We start from the raw sequence: 21,580 nt of genomic DNA on the forward strand, positions 1-21,580 counted from the left end.
ACAAAGTTGGACACTTAAGTTCACAAACATCCTAGAAAAAGTGCTGCATACCTCATTGCTGAATCTCAGGGGAGGGAATACTGCTAAGGTGATGGCAGTGGTATTCAGCAATGCTATATGTAGCGAATGTAATTGTCTGACCTGGTACGTAGACTGGGAAATGTTTAAAATCTAAAAAAGGAATACAAAATGATGTATGTGCTATAATTGTAATTGTGTTTATGGACCACCAAGACTCAAAGAGAAAACAAATATTAAATAGCTGTATTAAGATGGTGGCTCAATGATTTCTTCTTTTGAATTTTTTTGTTTTATAATAACACACAGGCTAAATTTCTGCTTGATTCCTGGCATATTGTTTAATATGAGTTTTAACTTAGTTCGTTTTCCAGTGACTATTAAATGTTGGTTCTGGATTTCATTCAGGTAATTGTATGCACATTTTAAACACAAGAGTAATTGGAATGTATGTCCTATGTAGTATTATAAGTCGAATTTATGGTAAAAGCTTTTGAGTAACTATTATTGGTGGCTTCATCCTGGCCTTTGCAGGGAACTGCTGGATGTGTGGACAGAGCTACAGGATATCCATGATGCACATGGCTTGAGATATCAGTGGGGCGGCTCCCATAGCAACAAGAAGCTTTTATGCTCTTTGGGAATAGACACCAGAAACATTGTGAGTTTGTCAGTACTTTCAAAAATCCTTTAGTTGGGAGAGGGACACAACTACAACTTGGACTTTACCTAACAAATCTTAACAATGTAACCTAATCATCTGTGCCCTCCTATTAATCTGAAATTTAAAAAAAGAAAAATCCTTTAAATTCTATTATATCTCTTTTCAAGCTGTGATAAGCTAGTTCCTCAGAAAAATAAATGTAATTGGTTTAAGTATTTATATTTATTTTGAATATGCTGGCTTTTAAATAGCAATCTACCTAAATGTTTTTCCAACTGATATTTCTTGTTTTAGTGGACTAGGAAATTAAAAATATAACCCAATATGGGCAATTTAACAGTTTATCATTTAAAATATATATAATAAAGCAATGCAGACATACTTTGGAGACTATTGTATGACAGATTATTCTCTAAATATATGTTCTTTCTCTCTGACATCGTGTAGCTCTTCACAGGCAATAAGAAGCAGCCGGTTATAGTGCCCATGTATGCAGCAGGATTGGTAAGTACAAAAATCTCTCTGCCTGTATTCATTATTACTGAATTTATTCTGTAAAGTCATCTTACATACGATGACAGAAGAAGTGTTTTTTTTTTTTTGTTTTTTTCTGTAGAGACAGAGTCTCACTGTACCGCCCTCGGTAGAGTGCCGTGGCGTCACACGGCTCACCGCAACCTCTAACTCTTGGGCTTACGCAATTCTCTTGCCTCAGCCTCCCAAGCAGCTGGGACTACAGGCGCCCGCCACAATGCCCGGCTATTTTTTTGTTGCAGTTTGGCCGGGGCTGGGTTTGAACCCGCCACCCTTGGCATATGGGGCCAGCGCCCTACTCACTGAGCCACAGGCGCCGCCCGAAGTGTTTTGTTTTTTAAGAGGCATTTTGGCTTGGCACCTGTATCTCAGTGGTTAGGGCGCTGGACAAATACACCAGAGCTTGCGGGTTCAAACCTGACTGAGGCCTGCTAAACAATAATGATAGCTACAACAATAACAACAACAAAAAATAGCTGGGCGTTGTGGCAGGTGCCAGTAGTCCCAGTTACTTAGGAGTCTGAGGCAAGAGAATCACTTAAGCCCAAGAGTTTGAGGTTGCTGTGAGCTGTGACGCAACGTCACTCTACCGAGGGTGACATAGTGAGATTCTGTCTCAAAAAAAAACAAAAACTCATTTAGTGTTGGGATCTTAAGGGTATAAATATATCTTTTTAAAGCTCATAAATCCCTTCAAGTCTTGATTTCAGGACTTTTTTATATTCATTAATTACAGACTTTTGTTTTAGATTGAAAATTATTTTTATCTTAGTAGTGTGTTTATAACTCTTCATAAAATGTACCTTTGGAGGATTATCATTTCTAAACTTTTAAGAAAAGAAAATGAAGGGGTGGCGCCTGTGGCTCAGTGAGTAGGGCACCAAACCCATATACCAGAGGTGGCAGGTTCAAACCTGGCCCCAGCCAAAAAAAAAAAAAAAAAGCTGAAGTATTTGAAGGTTAATGATATAATTTATTTTAATCCAGTTATTGATTTTAAATAATGGAGTATTGAGTCTATGGATGTATATAAAAGCTTGTGATTACCAAATTATAGTAAATGAAAATAAGCTAGGACTCATTGGTCCTTAGTTCTTCTACTAATGTTTTAAATATGTTGAATTTTGTTTTTTCAGATATGCCAGGTAGTCCCGGAAAGCTGAGGCATTTTCATTCTGTGCCTTATCAAGATTCAGTCACATTTTAAAGTTTGATGTTTATGGTTTTTTTGATGTGTCTTTAAGTTATTGGTGAATTAAAATGTCTCTCAAACTAATATATATTATAATAACCAATAACTTGAAAATATGTGGAAAATTGTTTATAAAAGAAAAATAACAAAAGAATCCCTAGTATAGAATTTAAATTTTATAGCCCATTAGGTACATGTGAAAGTGAATTTGCTGTGCAACTTTTTTTCAGTCTATAAACTTTCTCCATAAATAAGCACTAATTATTGATTTTCAATTGAACATTTGATTTATGGAATTTTCTATGCTTTCTTTAAAAATCAGTTTCTGGGTAGCACCTGTGGCTCAATGGAGTAGGGCACCGGCCCCATATGCCAGAGGTGGCAGGTTCAAACCCAGCCCTGGCCAAAAACTGGAAAAAAATAAAATCAGTTTCGGCTTCGCTGTAAATGGTTGCCTTATACTTGAAAAACATCTTGATGATTCCTACACTCTTTTCTGTTGTAGATAAATGCAGTATAATCCAGAACATTAATAATAATTTTACTATTTCTGTAAGCTTTAATACCAAAGTTTATTTATATTTAGTGAATATAAATGTATCTTCCTCTCCTCCATCTTTGTGATATCTTTCATTTAGAAATATAATGCTTTTTGTTTTTTTTTTTTGAGACAGAGTCTCACTTGGTCACCCTTGGTACAGTGCTATGGCATCATAGCTCACAGCAACCTCCAACTGCTGGGCTCAAGTGATTATCTTTCCTCAGCTTCCCTAGTAGCTGGGATAAACTTGTTTTTAATACCAAATTGTAATTATACCTGAATTTTTCCCATGGTGCTTTGTACATATGCTATGTTCATTAATCTTTTGATCTTATCTGGAGGAATACCTGAAATGATCATTTAAGTCCCTGGCTCTCAAACTGTAATGTAAATCAGAATCACTCAGAACACTTGTTAAAAAACAGATTACTAAGCTGCCATATCCCCAGAGTTTCTTATTTAGTAGGTCTAGGGTTGGGCTTGAGAATTTGCACATCTGATAGAGTGATGCAGAAGCTACTGTTCGGGGACCACAATATGAGAACCACTGGTTTAAGTGATAGTTCAACTTAGAAAAGCTGGTTGAGACAGTAATTGTTTGCCATATGTTTTTTTCTGTGACCTGTATAATATATGTATATATGGTATTGAGTTAGACTGTGAACTTATTTTCATTTTTCTGGCTGCAAAATTAAAGCCTTTCGTGTATTGTTATAAATTGAACCTGCAAATTGTATTAGTTTTATGCCCTACTTTATTGGAGGGTTGAGGGATGGCAGGGATTCTCCTGAAAAGTTTAGAAATTACAGATTCTAACATTATCGACTTAGCGGGTTCATTCCGCCCACCCACGTAAGGGTTGAGTTTTATCTAGGATATAACCTTTAATTGAAAAATATTTAAGAACTTAATCAGGTACTATAAACATGTAAAAGCTGGGCTTTTTTTCAGGCCTAGGTTATTATCTATTTTTGTTGGTAGACTCTTGATGCCAAATACTGACACACACCCCCTTTATTTATACACCCATCCTAAATATCAGACTAAAAAAGTGTGTTGAACTTAAACCCAGTGAGACATGTAAGATGTTTTCCTCTCTGAAATGACTGTCTCTCTGCCTTTCTAGTCCAAGGAACTAAGTCCTAAGGCTCCACAGTACCTTAGTAGAGAACAGGATTGAACACTAAATTCGCATTGAAGGATATAGACATCACGATACTATACGGCATGTTTCAGAACCAGCTCTCACTTCAGGCACTATGTAACGTGTAGTACATATGCTGCCCCTTACTGTAGTTTTAATGTCTAAAACATAAAAGCATTGGGTTCTTAGAGCTTGATGTGATAAATTGCTGTGTTCCTCCTGACCCCTATACCAGGTTGTGCTTATGCTTTCATTTGACAGTAATAACTCTGTACTTTAAAACATTTGATTGAAAATAACGTTGTCTTGCTTCAGAAACTTTTGATTTGAAAAGTAGTACTGTGAAATGTTTTCCATCACAGTGCCGTAAGATTTTCTGTAAATAAAATTTAAGAATAGCTGGTCTAGGCTCGGCACCTGTAGCCCAGCGGCTAGGGTGCCAGCCACATACACCAGGGCTGGTGGGTTCAAACCCAGCCGTGGCTTCCCAAACAACGACAACTACAACAAAAAGCCGGGTGTTGTGGCAGGTGCCTGTAGTCCCAGCTTCTTAGGAGGCTGAGGCAAGAGAATCGCTTAAGCCTAAGGGTTTGAGGTTTCCGTGAGCTGTGACGTCACAGCACTCTACTAAGGGCGACATAGTGAGATTCTGTCTCAAAAAAAAAAAATAGGTGGGCTAGCAGGAGTGGTGGCTCATGCCTGTAATCCTAGCACTCTGGGAGGCCAACGTGCATGGATCTCTTGAGCTTAGGAGTTTGGAACCAGCCTGAGCAAGAGTGAGACCCCCCTCCCCCACTAAAATAGAAAAACTAGCTGGGTGTTGTGGTGGGTACCTGTAGTCCCAGCTACTCAAGAGGCTGAGTTAAGAGGATCACTTGAGCCCAGGAGTTTCAGGTTGCTATGAACTGTGACACTATGGCACTCTACACAGGGTGACAGAGTGAGACTTTGTCTCCAAAAAAAAAAAAAAAAGTTGGGCTTGGTGGCATGCATCTGTAGTTCCAGCTACTCAAGCGACTGAGTAGGAAGGATCTCACGAGCCCAGGAGTTCAGTGCCAGCCTGGGCAACATAACATGACTTTTTTTTTTTTTTTTGTAAGTAAATAAAAGTAAGAATCTATAGTAATCATCCTGTTATCTGGAACCCATGGGGGTTGATAGATTCCAGATTAATGTAGTTTCCAGTTGCTTGAGAGTTACTATTAAAAATAGGTCTAATTGGCTCAGCACCTGTAGCTCAAGTGGCTAAGGTGCCAGCCACATACACCAGAGCTGGCAGGCTTGAATCCAGCCCGGACCTGTCAAACAAGAATGACAACTACAACCAAAAAATAGCCAGGTGTTGTGGTGGGCACCTGTAGTCCCAGCTGCTTGGGAGGCAAAGGCAGGAGAATCGCTTGAGCCCAGAAGATGGAGGATGCTGTGAGCTGTGACGCCACAGCACTCTACCCAGGGTGACAGCTTGAGACTCTGTCTCAAAAAAAAAAAAAAAGTAGGCCTAATTAATTCCATACTCCCACTATAACATACTATACAATACAATAAGCTCTATACTGACTTGCTATTAATATTGAAATACGTTAATTAAAGGGAAATTAAGATAATAAAGACAAACTTTACATGTATTAACAGCTTTACTGTATTGTAAAATAGCATTGTAAATGCAATGTATAATTTTAGTTAAATGGCAGTAAACACATTTTTCAACTACTGCCATATTTTTTCAACTTCAGGTAACACACATTAACACTTAAAACTGTTAGGGAGAACACATGGAAGCCTCAGGAGTGATGCATGAAGTGACAGCTTACTGACTGCATAGAGCACAAGTTTAAACATTTTTTTTTTTTTTTTTTTTGTAGAGACAGTCTCACTTTATGGCCCTCAGTAGAGTGCCATGGCATCACACAGCTCACAGCAACCTCCAACTCCTGGGCTTAAGCGATTCTCTTGCCTCAGCCTCCTGAGCAGCTGGGACTACAGGCGCCCGCCACAACACCCGGCTATTTTTTTTGGTTGCAGTTTGGCAGGGGCCTGGTTTGAACCCGCCACCCTCGGTATATGGGGCCAGCGCCTTACTGACTGAGCCACAGGTGCCGCCCTAAACATTTTTTTAAGTTGGGTCGCCTGCTGGTTGCTTTAAAGTACCAGTTGCTTGAATTCCAGATAACAGAGAGTTTATTATAGTTCCCTTTGGTCTTTAGTACTTTCCAAATGACCTGTTTTTTGTTGGGTTTGAGGGGGGGTTGTCTTTGAGAAGAGTCTCAGTCTCGCTGTATAGCCTGAGCTAGAGAGCCATGGCCTCACCCTTAAACTCCTAGGCTCCAACAATCCTCCTGCCTCAGCCTCCTGAGTAGTTTGGGACTCTACAGGCATGCACCACGCCTCTTTTTTTAGTAGAGGTGGGATCTTGCTTTGCTCAGGCTGGTCTCAAACTCCTGACCCCAATTGATCCTCCCATCTTGGCCTCCGAGAGTGCTAGGATTACAGGCATGAGCTACTGTCTCCAGCCTGTTTTTTTATTTTCTTTCTTCTTCCTGCTAGACTAACTTTCTTATAAAGTTTATGGGTTTATCTTCATTCTCCCCCACCCTCAATTAATGGCCTGTGTACCTTTTTCAGGGTATGTTAGAGCCCACCAAGGAACCATTGAAACCACTATCTGCTGCAGAAAAAATTGCTTCCATCGGTCAGACAGCCACCATATCACCAGAGATGAACCCATGTACATCTGATCAATTCCAGGTAAAAAAAAAATCCATGTGTATATAGAAGTGATTATATGTATTTGTACATATACATCTACACGTACTATTTTTTCCTTTATAACTTTTAGTTTTTTAAATATTAAAACTTGATTTATTAATGGACAGAATTTTGGTTGTTAACATCTCTTGGAATACAATGAACAAATTATCTTTACTTTTCAAAAACAGAAAGGCACAATTCAAGAATTGGGTGTTTATGAGTAAGTTTTCAAACCTTTCCAGTCCTTAATCTCTTGAACCATAAAATGAAAAGTCTAGAGCAGGTATCTCTGAAGGCCCTTGCAGTTTGAATATTATATGATCATAATTACTGACACAAATCTGGTAAGTGCTGAGCTTTCAACAAGAAGGGAAACACTACATTTATATGAACTCTTTAAGTCTGTTATGTTTTTCCTGAAATTCTATGAAATTTTATAAAGTAGTGAAAGTTAGGTGTGTTTATTGCTTTGAAAACTATTGTTTTTGAGAGTTTGAGTAAAACTGTTATTTAAGTTGAAATTATGTGATCTGTAACAAAACAGCCTATGGATTAGGAAGGGAAAAAAAAAGCTTTCTTATCCTTTAACTCCTTGGCACATTTAAGCACAGATTTTTTTTTCCAGTCCAATATATATTCCCTCTCATCTTTTATCTGGGGAAAATGGGCCATTTTCATTTGCTTACTCTTTCCGCATCAAGTTACAAACTCACTACCAGTTAAATGTGTGTTTTTAGAAGATTAGAATTTTTAAGTGAACATTTCTAAAACATTGTTGCCATATTTGTTATTTCTTAACCTTAAATACCATTTTCAGTTGTATCTGACACAAAAACGTATGCTTGAACAGCCTTTCCCAAAATGTGTACTACTGTACACTAAAGGGTTCCAGAGTAAAATAAGTTTGGGAAATACTTCATGACATATCACCAAAACCACTGTTAGAGTTTCATAATACACACTAAGGACTCTGAAGAGTCTAAAGGTAAATAATCCTATTTAATTTTAATTTATTTTTCAAATTTACTTGCCCACAGGACCTTTTTCTGCAGGGACCAGAGGACAGGGGAGTCATAACACCTGCAGAACTAGTGTTTTGAAGAATATACTTTAGAAAATAATGTGTAAAGCATAGGTCCTACTGTTTCAGGTGTGTTTCAAGAAACATTTAATATTACTGTTGTGTACCACTATGGTTTATACTTGGGCATAGCTTGAATATCACTTTGAAGCCAGCTTGTTACTGGCCCTGAATTAGTAGGCAAGGGGACCTGTGTACAATGCCTAGCCTTGGTGGTTGGATAGCAGACAAGATGGCCTTGGGTAAAACATCTCAGTAGGTAGACTCTCTCCTTAGTTACCCTCCTTTCATTGCCCTGATATGCCCTCTGGCAATCAGCTGCTGTCTCAGGCCAACCTCCCATGTACATTTCCACTTCTACCTCAGTCTATATTCTTACTTCTATAGTGTTAGATATTAGGAAAGTGTTTTGAGTGACTGCTCAGTACATTTACTGAAAATATTAGTTGCTAGTTTGACTTGCCTACTCTTCTTCCATCCGACCACTTCCACGTTACAACCCCATAAACTGCTGCTGATTTAGCTGTTGCCTATCATTTTTCTCCCTGGTTGATGCAGTCTTAATGCATTTCATTCTAGTGATACTACATAGCTTTTTGTCTTCCTTATACAGTTTCATTATGACTTGACTAAAAGTAGAATAGTCCAGAGGATGTAACAAAAAATGTGTTAACTTAGAATTTTGTACTGAGATGCCTCACCTCCATCATGTAATTATATGATCCTTGTTCATTTGGCTTCATACTGCTAGCTCAGGTTAAAATATTTAGCAGACATCTGAAATATATTGTAAAGATTCTCTTTATAGAAAATGGTGGTTTTTTTGCCATTGTTCTTTGACATGCCGTAAACATGTCTTACTTTTTGGCCATGCATAAATCTTCTCATTAGCCATATTTTTCAGATAACATGGCCATATCCTTTAGTGCTACAAGCTTAGCAAATACCTCATTGTGTTTTTAAAAAAGCATGTACCAAACCTTCCTCTTAGGTTTGTCTTTGGCATCATTAAACAGTAATTTTCAAACTTAGCACAGCTGTATAATTCCCATTATCATTGTATGCCTTTAGATCTGTCTGTTCTAGTCCAGTTTTGATACCCGGTGAATTTTTGCTTTGTTTTTTCTTCCAAATTGGTTTATGCTCATTAATCTTGTAAATATTGTGACTCTTAGTAAGTTAAATTTCTAAAAAATTAACTGTTAATGACACTTTTTTCTAACAGTAAAAGAATAGCAATGATACTTTGTTTTTATTGTTTTATTTTTTGTTTGTTTTAAGACAGAGTCTCACTTTGTTGCCCTCGGTAGAGTGCTGTGGCATCATAGCCCACAGCAACCTCAAACTCTTGGGCTCAAGCAATTCTCTTGCCTCAGCCTCCCAAGGAGCTGGGCCCACAGGCACCCGCCACAGTACCCGGCTATTTTTTGGTTGTAGTTGTCGTGGTTGTTTGGCAGGCCCAGGCTGGGTTTGCACCCATCAACTCCAGTGTATGTGGCTGGCACCCTAGCCGCTGAGCTACAGATGCCAAGCCTGTTCTTTTATTTTTACCTACTAAATTTCAGTCACACTGTTCTTGGTGCCATTACTGATTCCCTCCTCAGTAAGATCAATACTTTAATCACACTTTATTCACTGCTAATAAGAGTCAACTGGTTATCCAACTAGTTAACCACTAGCAGCTTCTCTTGATAAGAATATTTTAGTTGTGAATCAGAATTTTAGAGCTAAAAGTAAGAAAAAAATGATTGTCTGATGCCATGTTCCTTTTTACACTAAGAAACCATATTTGGAAAGGCTTAAGTGATTTGCCCAAAATCAGTGGTTACAGCTAAGACTAGAATTGGAGTCCAGTGTCTCCAGTGTCCATGTTCTTGTTCTTTTTGTTTTAATCTTGTTTGTTTCCTTAGTGCTTTTTTTGTCTCTACAGTAATCATTGATACTTTCACACAATCATTCATTGCTTCAAGTTGTTTTAAATTATTTCTAGCGCTTTCTCTTTGAGTTGCTGTACTTATGTTAGCTTTTTTTTTTTTTTTGCTTAGGTTTCCTGTTTGTCATCCTCTTAACTTCATTTACAATAAGTTGATTAATGTTTACCACTTTACTGTTATTTAAGAAGCTAAATATTTCAGCACATCACTGAAATCATTCAGCTACCTGATATCATTTATATAGACATGTTAATAAAAAAGCTTGCTCCATTTATTCAGAAATTTTGTAACTGCATAAACCTAGATTTTGTCCATACATTCAGTATTGACTATGACTAAAGGTGTCAGTGATCTAGAAATAGAGTAAGTTGAATCTGCTGGAATGCTTAGAGCTTTTGTGTTTGTTTTTGAGATCATCTAAGTATTTATTATTCATGCAGGTGGGTTGTAACTAGGTTTTCATCTGCTTTTTTTTTTATTTAGATGGAATCTCTTTCTGTCGCCCTGAATAGGGTATCATAGCTCATGGCAACTTCAAACTCTTGGGTTCAAGTGATCCTCTTGAGTAGCTGGGACTACTGCCACAATGCCTGGCTAGTCTATTTTTAGTAGAAACAGGGTCTCCCTCTTGCTCAGTCTGGTCTCGAACTCCTGAGCTGAAGAGATCCACCCACCTCAGCCTTCCAGAGTGTTAGAATTATAGGTGTGAGCCATTGCCCCCAGTCTTCACCAGCATTTTGTTTTTTAACTTTCATCTAAAATAACTATACATTCAGGGGAAGTTGCAGAGAAGTCCCTTGTATCCATCACCAGTTTCCCCCATGGTTACATTTTACATAATTATAGTACAATATGAAAACCAGGAATATAAAATTGGTACAATATGTGTATACAGTTCGACATTTTACCACATGAGTAGATTCATGTAAACTCCACCCCAGTTAAGATACAGAACTCTTCCATCACCACAAAGAACACTGTTAATAGTCACACCTCAACCATCCTTTACCCCTGAACTCCTGCTAACTAATGATAGCATATTATTTGGTTCATATCTCCCTCCTCAATTTCTAGGCTTGACCAGATTTTTAGAGACTAAATACCTATGTTAATGACCATTTTGTGAGCACTTTTTTTGCTAATCATCTCTCCTCAGTGTTTATTTAACGTGTAGCCCAAGATGACTCTCATTTTATTCTTCTAAAGTATGCAGAGGAAAAAAAAAAGGTTGGACAACATTGGATTAGACTTGAAAAAATAATGAATCCATGCTGCTTTCCTACAGGCAATAGTGACTTTACCTACCAGAAAAAACAATAAGTTTTAATGGTGCCTACCTTACAATAAAGCATAGTGGTAAGCAACACCCAAAAAATATGTCAATATTAACAAAACACAATTTATTCCATACCGCTTCCAAAACGAGAGAGAAAAAAAAAGCCAACAAATTTTCTCCTGAGAATATTCTTAATATGAAGTGTGAATTCGCATTTTTAGAATGTTTTTATTTTACCTTCCATCTTATATTTGTTTATCTTTATATTTTTGGTATATGAAATCTAAAAATCTAGGATAGTCAAGTTCTGAGTGTCTTTTTGGTGTATTATTTTAAAAATTAGATCCTGTGCTTGCTTTGGCAGCACCTGTACTAAAATGTCTTGATTACAGAGAAGATAAGCATGAGGCCTCCTGTACAAGCTTGACACACAAAAATTAAAATTCTGGCGTCTAAAAAATAATTTCTAAATTAGAGAAGTCAATTAAAATAAATAACACTTTAAGAAAATGATCAGCCATTTTTTGGCTCATAATTTACTCCAAAATTTAAAAAATGATAAAGAATAGAAACTGTGGACCTTGATGCTTTGTATTTTATATATAAGGAGACCAACTAACTGAACTGTGCAAGGTCATACTACTAGTTACTTGGTGGTTATTCTGCCTTGAATAACCCAGATCTCACTTTCGGTATGATGCCTTCTCTGTTACATTATCTTATCTGCTAAGAAATTTTAAGTAGTCATTTAAATTTAGTCACTTTAGTGGAAAATTTGTTAAAAATTTTAATTGTAATCAAACCAGTACTTTAAATCTTGATTTGAGAACAGATTGAAATCTTTACATAGATTCAGTTCATAAATTTGTTTGAAAATGTAAAGATAATTCAATTCCTTAGATACAACTCTGTGTTAATATTTGTAAGTAACCTTCTGAAATTGTAAAATATCAAAATTTTGTCTTTGGGTACTTTGTTACCTAATGGTATTGCTGTAATAGTTCTGTTTTTTTTTTTTTTTTTTTTTTTTAATAAAGATTCTTTACGTTGCTACAACCTGTACTGATTAATTTTGATTTTTTGGTTTTCAACTCTAGGAGTCTCTACCACCCGTCCAGTTTGACTGGAGTAGCAGTGGCCTTACTAACCCTTTAGATGGTACGTCTCTCCGTAGAGCCTCTAGCACCAGAGCTAGAGTTAAGAAAGCTACAAAGTTCAGACAAACTTCTCTCTGCTGATTTTTTTTTTGTTGTTGTTTGTTTGAACATAACTTCTTATTCTTATCTTTGGAAATTCAGGCTTTCTTTCTGAATAGTAATTGCTCAAGAAACCAGCTATTACTATTATTAACAGTATTAACGTCCAAATACAGGTAGTGGTACGTAGGTAAAATTTCAGTTTCTTAAGTCAAAAATAAGCTTTATTTTTTACAAGTATCTAGGTAGTTTAAATGATATTTTAGCTAGGACTAATTTACTTTAAAATTTTTTCTGGAAGCTTTAATTTATTAGATTTTTCTTGGATGCAAAGTCTTGTGGTTAGAGGCTGCTTCAAAGCACAAAGCACAATATTTAACCAAAAACAATGTGCAAATAGATTCATATTGACTCAGTAGTTTTCAGATTTAGTAATATTTTATAGACCACTTATATGCAAATGGAAAATGATTTTCTGATCCTTTTCTAAAACTTATCTCTAAATGATAGTAGGCAGTTCCAGAAATCCTGGTTTCACATACAGCTTTAAAGGAAAATCCTGAAAAAGGAGTGATTTATTCCAGTAACATGGGGTCTTTAAGGAACACACAGTGTTAGTTTTTCATGTTGACACCACAGGTTTAAGGGGATCCTGAGATTGCTTGTACTCTTTGTGCTCACATTATTTGAGCCATTGTCTAAAACACCTGTCATCTAGATGGCGATCTGTTGCCATTGTCTAAAACATTATCAGCTTTGCCTTAGGGTGGGGTTCCTGGGAGATCTGGAAAGCATCCCATTGAATAATATAGTGCTGAAGGAAAGCCTGGATGCACCTTTTGCTGTTGTCTGGTGTCTTCAGTCAAATCTTCGTCCTTTTTATTAACAAACAACTTCTTTAAAAATGTATACTATTTCTGATTACTGTTTCAGAGTTAAAGGGGAACAGTACAGCTTGAGGTTGCACATCAGGGTAGGGCAGCTATGACATTCTTTATTATGTTATTTTATTTTAAACTAAGTTAATGTATGGGTGCGTGTCCTGAAACTGACATTATCATTTTTTAAAAAATTAATTAGAAACCAACATTACTAACATGAAGGATTGATTTGGGCATGTACAGTGATTTAATGTTGGGTTGAGATTAAAGTATTGTTTCCCTTTAACGGGTACGCTTTCCTTTTGGTCTTTCTGGTATGGCTTCCAGTTTTGATTGAAAAAAAACTGAACTCCTACTAAACCTTACTAAGTGTTACATTCTTTACATTGTACATGAAGAAATGTACATTGCATTAAATTGTTACTTTAGAAATGTCCTTAGTAATGAAAAACTAATACTGTACACATTGTTTTAATGTTAATTTTTAAAATGTGTAATTATTACTAATTATAACCTGCATGTTCAAGTGTGTGTCTTACCCCTTTTTACACATAACCCCTCCTCCCTTGGCTTACCTTCTGTGTGGCTGCCTACCAACACGGTCACTGAATTTCAAGCTAGTGGAGGTTCCACTCTTCTGAACCTTGATTTCTTTGGGCCCGTGGATGACAGTAGCTCTAGCAGCAGCACCACAATCCCAGGTCAGCAGAGTGTTAAAACCACAATTCTAGTTTACTTACTAAAAGCATGACCACATCACTTGACTTTCCTATAAACAAGGAAACAAGTAGATTGTATTCTCTATAATGTCTTTTTAATACTTTTCTTTCATCTGTTGTTTTCTAGTTATCTGACTACAAAGAATGACTCGTGAAATGTATTTCAAGGAAAATTTTCTCAGTGTAATATTCACAGCAGAAAGTAGTTTCTAGGAGTAAAATATCCCTAATATACTTAGACAAAGGCAGGGTTTGGTTTTTTTTCTTTCTAAGTGGAAAATGTGATTTTTATATGCTTATTTTTTAAAGCATATTCTATAATGCCATTTGAAAAAAGTTTAGAGATAATATTTTAGTACACAAAGATGACTTTACATTATAGTGCCTGTAATATAACCTTTATGAATTCTAGCAGTCAATTAGTTGTTTATTAGTGCCGCTAAATATATAATTAGGTTCCAAAATGTTGGAGTCTAGCACTTAGTTATATAGTCCCAAATAGAACCATTACTGTTTTTATGTAGGTCTTAAATAAAAAGTGTACTGTTAGTTTTCCATGGGAAAAAATGTTACAAAATTTAATAGTAGAAAATAATTGCTGTGAGATACTAAAAGCTAGAAATTAAAAGTTACTGGAGTACCTGTTAAATTAATGTTTAGTCCTGCGAAAGTTCAGTTCATTGACCAAGGGACTAATGTGCTTTGTTCATTTTTTAACTGAATAAAACATTAAAATTATAATGGCATTTTTATGTTTACATTTTATTTAATATGATTTTAATGAGTCCCTGTCATCCCAACTTGTGATCTGGTAATCACTCGCATTAGTCACCAGTTATTTGGGTGCTATATTAGATGCTAATGCCCAGAATGCATAGGGAAGATATCTTCCCTTTTGGTCCCCATTACTGACAAGTTTCACAACCAGCCTGATTCCTGAGAATTTGCTGGTTTTATTCTATTCTACTAGATAGCCCTGCCACCCACTTCCAACAATTTAGAAGCCATGATCGGACATGGATGGGGGAGACTAACAACTAAGGGTGAGCCTGGGACCCAGGATGGCCTTCTTGAGATCTGCTTATGGAAGTCTGACTCTGCTACAGGGACTTTCCAGGGTCATTGAGTATAGAATGACTGGATGCCTCAAATCTAAGCCCCTGGTTATCATTTTCATTGTTTTCAAGATTTTGCAAGCATATGAAAAGCCAATCTGTGTCTGGTTTTTATTTCAAAATAATATTTTACTATTTACTTAAATTCTAAATATATTTGATCTGTGGAATGATCTAGGTGAGCTAATTAGTTGTCTGACATTTTATAATACTTAATTGGGGGCCGGGGACACATAACCAAATACATGTGTGTCAGTTTCCTTATTACTGTATTCCCAAGAATTAATTATCACGCTCCCATTTTAAATTTGTGCTCAGCTTTGTTTTGTCATAAACTGTTACTACAATTAAAATGAGGTCACTGTTTTTCTTCTGGATGCCTAAAAATATGGTTTAAATTTAATTTTTGGTTACATTTCAAACTCATTTAAAAACCATCCATAGGAGCACAAATAACCTGGCTATATAAAGAAGTACAGAAATGACCTGATAATCAGGCTCAGTGTACACAGCTGCAAGAAGAGCAAGCGGTTTCAGAAGCTTAGCGCTGTGACGGAAGTGAAATCAGCATGGTCAAATGCAGTTCTCGTTACTTTGAACCTTTTAAATATTTTTGTTCAGTATTTTCATTAATATGCTCTAGCTGCTATATAAATTTGATTATTATATATTTGCTTTGGCTTCTTTTTATTGCTATTGGGTTTTGTTAAAACTTACCATCAAGCTACAGGTATCAACACCTTCCTTAATGTTCCATTTCACCACTTGCTTGCACTTTTTCTGACTTGTTTCTGGGAAAGTCATTTCGTCTTAGCTTGCGGTTATTTAATTATTTTGTGTGTGAGACTTAGGAGGTTGGCATAGAACTTGGTTGGCTAGCTTTAATTATGTAACTAAACTGTGCCTCATTAAGGTCCTGTAAAAAATCAAATGTTCCATTAAAAAAATTACCCTCCAATTATTAGCATATAGTAAGTAGTTGTCCTGTTTTTGAAAAATTTAACCATAGTTGGGCAGGGGGATGTTTGGTACAGTGGTTGTTTATTGGGGCTGGAGGAATTTGATTTTTTCTTTTTAATCTGTCACTTTACTGTTTGACAGCCAAGTGCACAGAATTTTATAAACCAAGATAAGTGTTTATTAGCACTTTGCTGCCAGTCAGAATACAGTTGATTATCTGCATTATACATTAGACATCAACTTAAATTTTGTGGTTGCTTGAAATCTACCCTTTAACAGCAGAGGAGGGAAGTACCTTGGGCTTGTTTGGTCCCTTTGCAGATATCTATAATTTTTTACATTTCAATTATAACCTATATTCTTGTTATAGAAATACAAAGAAAAGTCCTTTATAAGTATATTTTGAAACTGTACCTTAATGAAATATTAAGAACTTGGGAGAGTCAACATACATTTTCTATAGCCTTCCTCCCTTCTTGGACTTCGTAACAGTGGAAGTCGCTTTTGCTTGTTTGATTTCTGTAAACATCTGAGATCTATGTTTACATCTGTAAAGTTAGTTAACAAAAGCCAGTTTCTGACTTTTTTTTTTAATTAACCTTGGAAAACCCTAAAAGGAAGAAACTTGTTGTTAATATACTCATTTAGACTTGGCGCCCAGAGCTCAGTGAGTAGGGCGCCAACATACACCGAAGCTGGCAGGTTCACACCCAGCCCCAGCCTGCTAAAGAACAATGACCACTGCAACAAAAAATAGCTGGGTGTTGTGGTGGGCACCTGTAGTCCGAGCTACTCGGGAGGCTGAGGCTAGAGAATCGCTTAAGTCCAAGAGTTTGAGGTTACTGTGAGCTGTGACACTAAAACACTACCGAGGGAAACATAGTGAGACCCTGTCTCAAAAAAAAAAAAATATTTATATATAACTTTATCTGCTGATAGTGCAGGACTTTTTTAAAAAAATAAGTAAAAATTAAAGAAGCTATAAGACATTCTTCTTTACAGTCCTTTGCTATTATATATTACACCCTAAGTTCATGAACTTCTCAATGTTTTCAAGGAGAGCATAGTAGGATTAGAAACTTTTTTCTAATCTTGTGTCTTTATTATCCAAAGTTCAGCTTGACTTTAAAATATTTAACTGTTCTTTTCAGTGTTTTTGTAGTAGTCATTATTAATGTAATTTTTCATATTTTCCATGTAATATATTTTATATGTATATTTTAATGGATTCAGATGGGGAGTATTTTTTTTAATTGCAATAAATGTAACTCTCTAACTCAATTTATTTTTTAATTACTCTAACAAGCTATTTGAACTATTGGCTACCAGATTCAGATATGAGACTGTAGAAATACAACTCTGGAGATAGAATTTTCATTTTGGGCTCTGTGCCTGTGGCTCAAGTATCTAAGGCGCCAGCCACATACACCTAAGCTGGAGGGTTCAAATCCAGCCCAGGCCCACCAAACAACAATGACGCTGCAACCAAAATATAGCCAGGCGTTGTGGTGGGTGCCTGTAGTCCCAGCTACTTGGGAGGTGGAGGCAGGAGAATCGCTTGAGCCCAAGAGTTGGAGGTTGCTGTGAGCTGTGATGTCAAGGCACTCTACCCAGGGGGACAGCTTGAAGCTCTGTCTCAAAACAATAAAAGAATTTTCATTTTGTCCAAAACTAAGATTTTTATTTGCTTAGTCTAAAAATATTTTACCATCCTTACCTCTTACCTGAAGGAAGAACAATGTGGTATATGTTTATGATGAGTAACAATTTGATCCTTTGAATAATAGTTTGTCCTTAGGTAGACATAATATATTTAAACTAACCATATCATTTACTACATTTGAGACTATACACATATTAGCCTCCACATCTTTTGCTGTGGAAGAAAATAATTGAAAAAAAATAAAATAACCAGGAAGGTGGGGGAAGAGAAAAGTTTAAAAAAATAAGGTTAATCAACTTAAAAATTAGGGATATTATGTACAAATCATGTGCATTTTACTTATAAAACATTGGTAACTTTTATATCGCAAACTAATCTAAAATTGGAGTTTTCTATAGCAGATAGAAATTTTAGAAGTATTTGGGTAGCATCTGCTACATAAATGTTAGATTAAGGATATGTTTATTCCAAAGTGGAAGTTGAAGGTATGATTTAATAATAAAAATAAATAAATAAAAACAAAGTAGAAGTTTAAAAGTATTTTCCTGTTCTATAAAACTCCAAAAAGTGGAGCTTATTTTTTTTTAAATGCAATATTGCAGTGTTCTAAGGATATATTGTGTTTGTAAAAGACTCAGATGTTTACAGAATGTTGCCTTTTGCATCTTGGATTGTGGTTATTTCAGTAGCCCATTCTTGTAGCTTGCTATCACTGACTCTTGTTTTATACTATAAGGTGTGGATCCAGAGTTGTATGAGTTAACAACTTCTAAGCTGGAATTATCCACCTCAAGCCTCAAAGTGACTGATGCATTTGCGAGACTCATGTCTACGGTAGAGAAGACAAGCACATCTACCAGGTAAACAGCTAGCTGTTAACTACCCTGTAATTTTGAATTCCAAAACAGCCTAAAGGGAGAAAACATAAATTGTCCGTATTTTAATGTATGGTATTAAAATTCACTTTGTATTTATAAAAGCCAGTAGACACCTAAGTCCAGCAAATACAACCAAATCATGTTTAATTATGAACTTTACTGGAGCAGAATTATTTTATAAGATACTAGAAGGGCTAACAGATGCAGTTTTCATTTTTTTCCCTCTACTTTGTAGAAAATAATTCTGATTAACTACTGTGATCATAAAGCCATTACAGAAACACTTCCCTTTTCCCTTCCTAATTACTGAGATCATCTTTGGGAACCCAGTTTCATACTCCTAGTGCTACAGTTCTCAACCTGTGGGTCGTAACCCACAGGAACTGTATTAAAGGGCTGCGGCATTAGGAAGGTTGAGAACCACTGTCCTAGAGTGACCAAGGCTTTACTTCCAGTCTAAGATCTACTAAAGGAATAACAGGCATTATTTTTGGAAGTTTTGCTAATGTGCACCTCTGATGTGGTCTGTGAAGCTTTGCTTTACCAAGATTTCTAGGAGCTCTTTCTGAGAAATGGTCTTAGAAAAGCTGTTATCACTCCCAGTTTTGGAATTAGAGAGAAGGAAGCCATTTGGGCAGGAAAACATTTAAATTTACATAATTAAGCACTGGTATAATCCATTGCTTTGACATGTTGCCATAAGTCTCAGCCAGTTCCTAACAGAAAGGTAATTATTAAGAACCAGGAATCTGTAGTGCAAGAGTAAATACTGATTGATTGGCATGCCAACTGTGCTGTCCCAAATTCATGATTCCTCAGTCTATTAAAGTGGAAATATTTACCTATGAGTTGCCCCCTTTGAGAGTATTATAGCTCTTTCTCCCCCAATCATGTTAATTTCAGATTTGTCTTCAGAATCAATTCTTTGGCTCGGCGCCTGTGGCTCAAGAAGCTGAGGCGCCAGCCACATACACCTGAGCTGGAGGGTTCGAATCCAGCCCGGCCTGCCAAACAACAACAGCTGTAACCAAAATATAGCCGGGCGTTGTGGTGGGCGCCTGTAGTCCCAGCTACTTGGAGGTGGAGGCAGGAGACTCACTTGAGCCCAGGAGTTAGAGGTTGCTGTGAGCTGTGATGCCACAGCACTCTACCCAGGGAGAAAGCTTAGGCTCTGTCTCAAAAAAAAAAAAAAAAAAAATCAATTCTTCTATAGAGAAATATCCATTTAAAAAAAAGACTTTTTAAATTGTTACCTGTCTTAAAACTTTAGCTTGAATAATCGCACTGTCTTTTAAACTTCATGTACTTATATCCTCTCAACAGTTAATAATTATAAAACCATTTTATAATTAGTTTTCCTAAAATGAATTCGTCATTTTGCACATCATTATTTGTCCACAGATTCTCTCCATTTCTCCATTGTTCTCATTCCTCCATGTCTTTCTAGTCTACCTGCCACTGCCAAAGCCTCTTATTAAATGACCCTGCTTGTAAATGTAACTATTGGGGATTTTTTCTTTCTATTTTCTCTTTCCAAATAAATTGGAACTCTTCTCATATAAATTTTTATCTTTTTTTTTCCTAGATATGCTAACTAAAAGCTAACACACATTTGACTTAAAAAAAGAAAATGATACTTTTATTGTTTGGGCTTTCCCTTGCTATTTTTACGACAATCTTTTCTGGGACAACCCTACCATTTCCTCACCTTTTCTCCCCTGCAGTTTCACTGAGCTAACCAAAGAGGTGTAGTAGAGTCTTGAAGGTCTCAGTGATGAGAATTCATTTTGTGCCATTAGGAGGAGCTCTACACCACATTGTTAATTTGCTTGCCATCCTAATTTTTTAACTCATCCTTCAAACATGTTGTGCACTAGAAAACTCTTCCATCCTCTAAGAAATTAATTTCATTTTTTCTCTTTTTCTGTGCTATTAGGGAATGAACTAAAACTATATTATATATCCTGCAGTCAGTGTTATAGCTAGTCAGTTACTCTTTAGTACCTGTCCATCATCGTATTTAAAACAAAATAAATTGAAAGTATACGTTCCCAACTTGTATTTTTGTTTTGAGAAATGTGTGTTATTTGAAAATGGTAAAAAAGTATAAATATCTACAAGTCTTAACAGTTAATATTTAAAGTCTTAAAAATGTCCCAATGAGTGATTCTTAATTGTACAGAGAAAAGACAAATGGATGGCATTTCTCATGTTTTGGTTGTTGGGGGGTTCATTTTTATTTTTGAGTAAATGGCAGAAAGTAAAGCTCAGCAAAATCTCCTTAGATATTGCCAGTATGCAGAAGTTATTAATAGAGTGAAAAAGCATTATGATGGACTATAGCAGCAGTTCTCAACCTGTGGGTTGCAACCACAGGAACTGTATTAAAGGGTCACAGCATTAGGAAGGTTGAGAACCACTGGACTATAGGATAAAAAGTGGTTAAGAAAGAGTGGTCAAGAAATTTGACATGGAACGAACAACATCCTTATTCTTTTCTAAATGTCTTTGAATGTATATGGGAACTTACTTGTAAGTTTCTTTCAATACACAGGTTGCGAAAATGACTTCTCACTTTGAGTTTTGTAAAGAAATGCAAGTTCTTAATTTTAGGATAGTTTCATCTTCTTGCTTATCTTTCCTAATATGGAGAAAATTAACTTCCTAATCTAAATCAGTGGGTGGTCAGCTGGTTAGTAGCCACAGCCCTCTAACTGAAGTTTATTACAGGCCAAAGAACTACTGCCCAGAGGAGCAGATTTTTTTTTTATTGAGATATAATTCCCATGTCATAAAATTCATCCTTCAAGGACTTTTCTTGTTGCTACGAGAGGGCCGTTCATTATCTGTGGCAAACATATCTCACTCTGTAAACCAACTTCCTCTTCCTTAATAAACTTTGTTTCATACTTGTCTTAAAAAAGAAATTAACCCTTCAAGTGTATAATTCACTGCTTTTTAATTTTTTAGGTTTTTAAAATTATTTTCAAGATTGTACAACTATCATCACTGTCTAATTCTGTAACATTTTTACGT

The 21,580-nt window shown here is 36.1% G+C and overlaps 1 protein-coding gene across 4 annotated transcripts in view; it reads left to right on the forward strand.

Moving 5' to 3' along the window:
- Positions 1-21,580, forward strand: part of AFTPH (aftiphilin) — an 83,953-nt gene that overhangs the window by 55,456 nt on the left and 6,917 nt on the right. For 2 of the 4 annotated variants that reach the window (XM_053588169.1, XM_053588170.1), the window contains 6 exons: positions 553-679; positions 1,130-1,186; positions 6,716-6,838; positions 12,230-12,290; positions 13,827-13,910; positions 18,403-18,526. In XM_053588169.1, the coding sequence (XP_053444144.1) occupies positions 553-679; positions 1,130-1,186; positions 6,716-6,838; positions 12,230-12,290; positions 13,827-13,910; positions 18,403-18,526 (576 nt within the window). The remainder of the gene's footprint in view (positions 1-552; positions 680-1,129; positions 1,187-6,715; positions 6,839-12,229; positions 12,291-13,826; positions 13,911-18,402; positions 18,527-21,580) is intronic. The other 2 variants (XM_053588171.1, XR_008379529.1) reach the window with 2 other exon arrangements.

Source organism: Nycticebus coucang, chromosome 4 (assembly GCF_027406575.1).
Source record: "Nycticebus coucang isolate mNycCou1 chromosome 4, mNycCou1.pri, whole genome shotgun sequence".
Classification (NCBI taxonomy): domain Eukaryota; kingdom Metazoa; phylum Chordata; class Mammalia; order Primates; family Lorisidae; genus Nycticebus; species Nycticebus coucang.